General features: G+C 58.4%; 1 protein-coding gene across 1 annotated transcript; it reads right to left on the bottom strand.

Annotated features, from left to right (window-relative positions):
* Positions 1–2,750: 2,750 nt before the first annotated feature.
* LOC117862825 (peroxidase 31) lies at positions 2,751–4,478 on the bottom strand. Its single transcript, XM_034746346.2, has one exon. It carries the CDS (start codon positions 4,013–4,015, stop codon positions 2,996–2,998), a length of 1,020 nt encoding a protein of 339 aa, XP_034602237.1. The 5' UTR covers positions 4,016–4,478; the 3' UTR covers positions 2,751–2,995.
* Positions 4,479–5,030: the final 552 nt, after the last annotated feature.

The raw sequence follows: 5,030 nt of genomic DNA on the forward strand, positions 1-5,030 counted from the left end.
TTGATGACTGATGCTGCGGATACCATGCACCATATTGGTATGTTAACGGAATGTTTCGGATGCGATTATGCCGCTGTTTATCTTTGTTCTGATTCTTAAGTGGTGGTTCTGCCATGCCTAATAGTGACACCATGACACGCTTGCCTGCTGCTAGAGCCTGATCTCATGCTGCTTTCGCGGTGTTGTGCTCCCGTAGAATCTTACAAAAGGTTGAGGATTTCTGTCAAGGCTTGGCAAGGCGGCAGTCTTTTGGGGTGGAATGGATTTCACACCAATGGAAAAGGGAACAAGCTTCCAAACACTTGATATCGGCTTCTGCAAGATGAAAGTCGCTGTCGCTTGGTCCCTTTTCTTGTACGATAAGTACTCCCTCCGTTCCAAATTACTATTCATTTTAGCTTCTGTGGATATATAGATTTTGCTACATATCTAGACATAATATATATCTATATAGGTGCATAGTAAAAACTACGTACTTAGAAAACCAAAATGAATAGTAATTTGGGACGAAGGGAGTAGGACTTACCTAACTGTGTTGTACTGCTACTAGTTTAGTTGCTTGGAGTACTGATGTTGCAATCACGATGTGAGGTGGTATATTGATGAAGGTTACGAATGCGGTTATGCCGCTGTCTATTCTGAATTGGTGATCTGTAGACACGATGACATCTTTGTCTTTGGAAGGCGCCGGGTCTGATGCCGTTTGCCATCTCTCCTGTGTTGTGCACACCTGGGACAACTGATGAGAACGCAACACGACGTCGTGTGTTATTGCCTATCGGGATGGACCCGGTGGTTAGCTCGACCCATGCCATGCGAGTGGCCCTCCTATATTTCGGGCTAAGGGTGTGTTTGGATATGAGGTGCTAAACTTTAGGAGGGTCACATTGGATGTTCGGACGCTAATTAGGAGGATTAAACATGAGCTAATTATAAAACTAACTGCAGAACCCCTATACTAAGGCCCTGTTTGGCATGGCTCCAACTCCGGGTGGAGCTGCTCCACTCCAGAACTCCACATGGAGCCAGCTCCGCTCCAAAACTCCAGAACAAAAATGAGGTGTTTGGTTAGATGGTTGCTCTCAGCTCCAAAAAAGATCGATTTCAGTGTGGATTGCCATTATTGCCCCCCAATTAAGGCCCCACTTGTCATCCTCTCTATCCCATCTTCTTCTTCCCCTTTTTCCACTGCACTGTGCCGCACACGGGAGACCCTCCACGGGCGGCGGGGTGGGTAGCGACGGGGTGGCGGGTGGCGACGGGCGACGACAGGCGGCGACGGGCGACGACAGGCGGCAACGGGCGACGACGGGCGGCAGGCGGCGACGGGCGACGGGTGGCGACGAGCGACGACAGGCGGCGACGGGCGACGACGGGCGGCAGTCGGCGACGGGCGACGGGTGGCGGGCGGCGGCGGGCGGGCGGCGATGGGCGACGAGCGGCGGCGGGCGGCGGCGGGCGGCGGGCGCGGCGACGGGCGGTGGCGGGCGGCGACGGGCGGCGGCGGGCGGCGGGCGCGGCGGCGGGCGGCGACGGGCGGCGGCGGGCGCGGCGGCGGGCGGCGGCGGGCGACGGGCGCGGCTGCGGGCGGCGGCGGGCGGCGGCGGGCGACGGAGGCGGCGACGGGCGACGGGCGCGGCGGCGGGCGGCGACGGGCGACGGGGGCGGCGACGGGCGACGGGCGCGGCGGCGGGCGGCAACGGGCGGCGAGTGGGGCTCGGGAGAATAGAAAGGAGAATAGAATGAAACGTTTTTTTGTGTAACCAGTGGTATTGGTGGGTAATTACCCACCAACTCCACGAGAAGGTTCGAAAGAGAGGTTTCTAGAGCAGCAAAAGAGGTGCTCCAAAACTCCACCTCCATTTGCACTACAGCTCCATGGAGTTTTGGAGTTGGGGTGTTTGGCTGAATTTTTTGATAGAGTTGCTGAAGTTTAGGAGTGGAGCCGTGCCAAACAGGTCCTAATTCGTGAGACAAATCTATTAAACCTAGTTAATCCATCATTAGCAAATGGTTACTGCAACACTACATTGTCAAATTATGGACTAATTAGGCTTAATGGACTCGTCTCGCGAATTAGACTCCATCTGTACAATTAGTTTTATAATTAGATTATATTTAACACTCCTAATTAGTATCAAACATCCTATGGGTAGGTACTAAACTGAAGGGTGTATCCAAACGCCCCTAATCATCATGCAACGGCTCGGGCTACTGCAACAGCTAGGAGCTGACAGATGCAGTGCGTGGATGCAGCACCTGAATGGTGAATGCTTCCTGTCCCGGCCAAACTGACTCTCCTCCGCCAGCGTCATTTCGTCGGGTCTGAATGGGGGGATGCGGCAGTTGTTGCCATGGCCCAGTACTGAAGCGCGGTGGAACGCTTTGCCCGGCAGGGACCGGCCGGACCCGGACTTGCTGTTTACGGCGGTCGGCAGCGATCGTGGACTCGTGCGTGGTAGAGGAAACCGGCCGGCCAGGTTGGCCGAATTTAAGGCGGGGCGTCCCATGGTGTTCTTCCACAACCGCTCGCGATCACGAGCGCGGCGGCAGCAGCCAATGAGACAGTGCCGCCTTTTCACTTCCATGTGCCGACAGCCCGACTCCCATCTGCTACCAGCAGCTCAACTTCGGCATGGCGGTGCCGGTCATCCCTCCGCTGAACTTGCTCAGATCGCTCATGGACGACGACGACAGGATCCACCGAGCCAACGATGAACGTGAAATAGTAGTGATCAACGATAGCGAGATGATGCTGAATTGATGATGGCACTGAAAACGCCGACGGTGCGGCACTAGCAATGACACCCAATCTGTATGAAATTCAGAACTAGCTTTGCCTTCAGTTCATCAGCCTGTCAAGAACTCACATGCCCCAGTCTTTTTCATGTTCAGAGTTTCAGACAACAGCTCCATTCCCCAATCGAATCCTAACCTATCGAATTCGAACCCTTACAACAAGCCACCGACGGAATGCGCAGCAATTCCGCTCATCTCAGTCGAGCGCGTCGCAGCGGCGCCTGACGACGCCCTGGCGGCCAGTCTTGACGCCGACGGCGCCGAGCCTCTGCATCGCGGCGGCGAAGTCCTCGAAGAAGGCGGTGCGGTTGCCGGCGTAGCGCTCGGCGAAGACCCTGGTGGGCGGGTACTCCCAGAGCGCGGCGTCGGAGGCGAGCAGGCCCAGCCCGCGGGGCAGGTTCTTGTAGTATGCCTCGTCGAAGTCCCTGGGCGTGACGATGTCGTTGAAGATGGAGACGGTGGGGTCGCTCCGGTACCCGGCGCAGGAGCGCTGCAGCGCGAGGGCGAACTCCGGGTTCAGGCGCGGGTCGTGGCCGCCGGCGCCGCGGTATCCGTAGATGCGGTGCGCGAACTCGCCGCAGTGGGAGAAGCCCACGGTGTGGGCGCCGGCCAGCGCCACCATCTCCCGGGGCGTGATGCCCTTGCTGGCGAAGAGCCGCGCCATGGCGCGCGCCGACATGTTGGTGCGGGGCAGGTTCCCCTCGACGTCACGGGCGTCGGAGCGGCGGGCGTCGCGCCGGCCCAGCGCGACGGGGAACCGGGGCCCGCCGAGGATGCCCACCAGGTCCCGCGCCGCGAGGGCGAGGATGTCGGCGCAGGAGACGACGCCGGGGCAGGCGGCCTCGAGCGCCGCCTTGGCGCGGTCCACGGCGTCGAAGGCGTCCCCCGGGAGGGAGAGGTTGATCTCGGCGGCGCGCTCCGGGGACGCGTCGGAGGAGAGCGGGGAGACGAGCACGGACGCGTCGCAGCCGTTGACGAAGCAGTCGTGGAAGAAGAGGCGCAGCGTGCCCGCCGCCGTGGACGGGTTGGCGCGCTGCTTGGCGGCGATGACGTCGGACACGATCCGCTCCACGCGCGGGCAGCTGCGGCGGTAGTAGTTGGGCGACAGCCTGGGCGCCTTCGCCGCCGCCGCCGCCGCCGCGCAGGAGGCGGCCGCCGCGGCGGCGAGGAGCGCGAGGGGTAGCAGGAGGCGGCGGCGGAGCGGCGCGCCGGCCATGGCGGAAAGCTAGGGAGAGGAATAGTCAAAGAGTAAATGCGGCGGCGATGGCGGTGCTCTTGGCTCGATTTGGAGGGGGAGTCGGGGAGAGAGAGAGAGCGGGGGGTGGGGAAAGGTAGTGGAGAGAGGAGAGAGTGAGGTGGGGGATTAGTGAGGGTCGGCGTGTGTAGTGGCGAGCGAATTGATTGCGGGGTTTAAGGGGGGAGGACGGAGGAGAGTGCGGTGCGGAGGCGGAACGCGGTGGTTTGTTAGCTCGAGGCGGCAGGAGCAGGACGACCGACGACGGACGGATGTTTTGGGTTTTCACCTTTGTTTTCTCCAGCGCGGCGGTAGATACTGTCCTAGATTATGTTGTTTGGCACAGTGATCCACGTTAAAAACAAATCCGCGCCTGGGATCGTATCCCATCTGAGCATCAGCGCGCCGTCCCCAAAGATGATGGACAATGCAGGCCTGAACCCTGAAGACAAGTGCTCTCCTAGTGCCGTGTCGAGGTTTACCCAAAGTTTACCCTGAAGTATTTGCGGCGGCAACAGCTCATTGGCATCGACAGGGTAGCATCAGTAGCGGCCTTTTTCCGTAGTGCAGAACAAAATTCCCCAACGGGCTCACTTTTTGGCTAGTGGTGAATCGCCGAGAGGACCATGGGGACCGTGGCGGCAATAAAGCGGAGACGCACCAACCGACGCAACCGTGTCCTTTTTTTTTTTAGATTAAGGATAAAATCATCCGGCCTTGGTCATCCACGAATGAATGCCTACAGCCAAGAATACATAGACTTAACAGACCAGCAGGAGGAATCTCCCCCTCCTGAAACACAGCTTTTAAGCTAGGACTCAAAGATCATACCAAAATAAAGAACTGGCAAAACCCTCCAAACAACACTCAGAGTTCTGAAATAACTCTCCAACTACTAAACTGACTCGCAGCTATTGAAGAATTCGCCTCCTAAAGTTCCAGCCATACTTGTTGAAGAACTCCATAGCAGTTACTTCAAGCCTGCTGCACTTTTTCC

The sequence above is a fragment of the Setaria viridis genome, chromosome 7 (genome assembly GCF_005286985.2).
Source record: "Setaria viridis chromosome 7, Setaria_viridis_v4.0, whole genome shotgun sequence".
Classification (NCBI taxonomy): Eukaryota; Viridiplantae; Streptophyta; class Magnoliopsida; order Poales; family Poaceae; genus Setaria; species Setaria viridis.

Coding starts and splice junctions, on each gene's coding strand:
- LOC117862825 (XM_034746346.2), bottom strand. CDS start 4,015: ATGGCCGGCGCGCCGCTCCGCCGCCGCCTCCTGCTACCCCTCGCGCTC.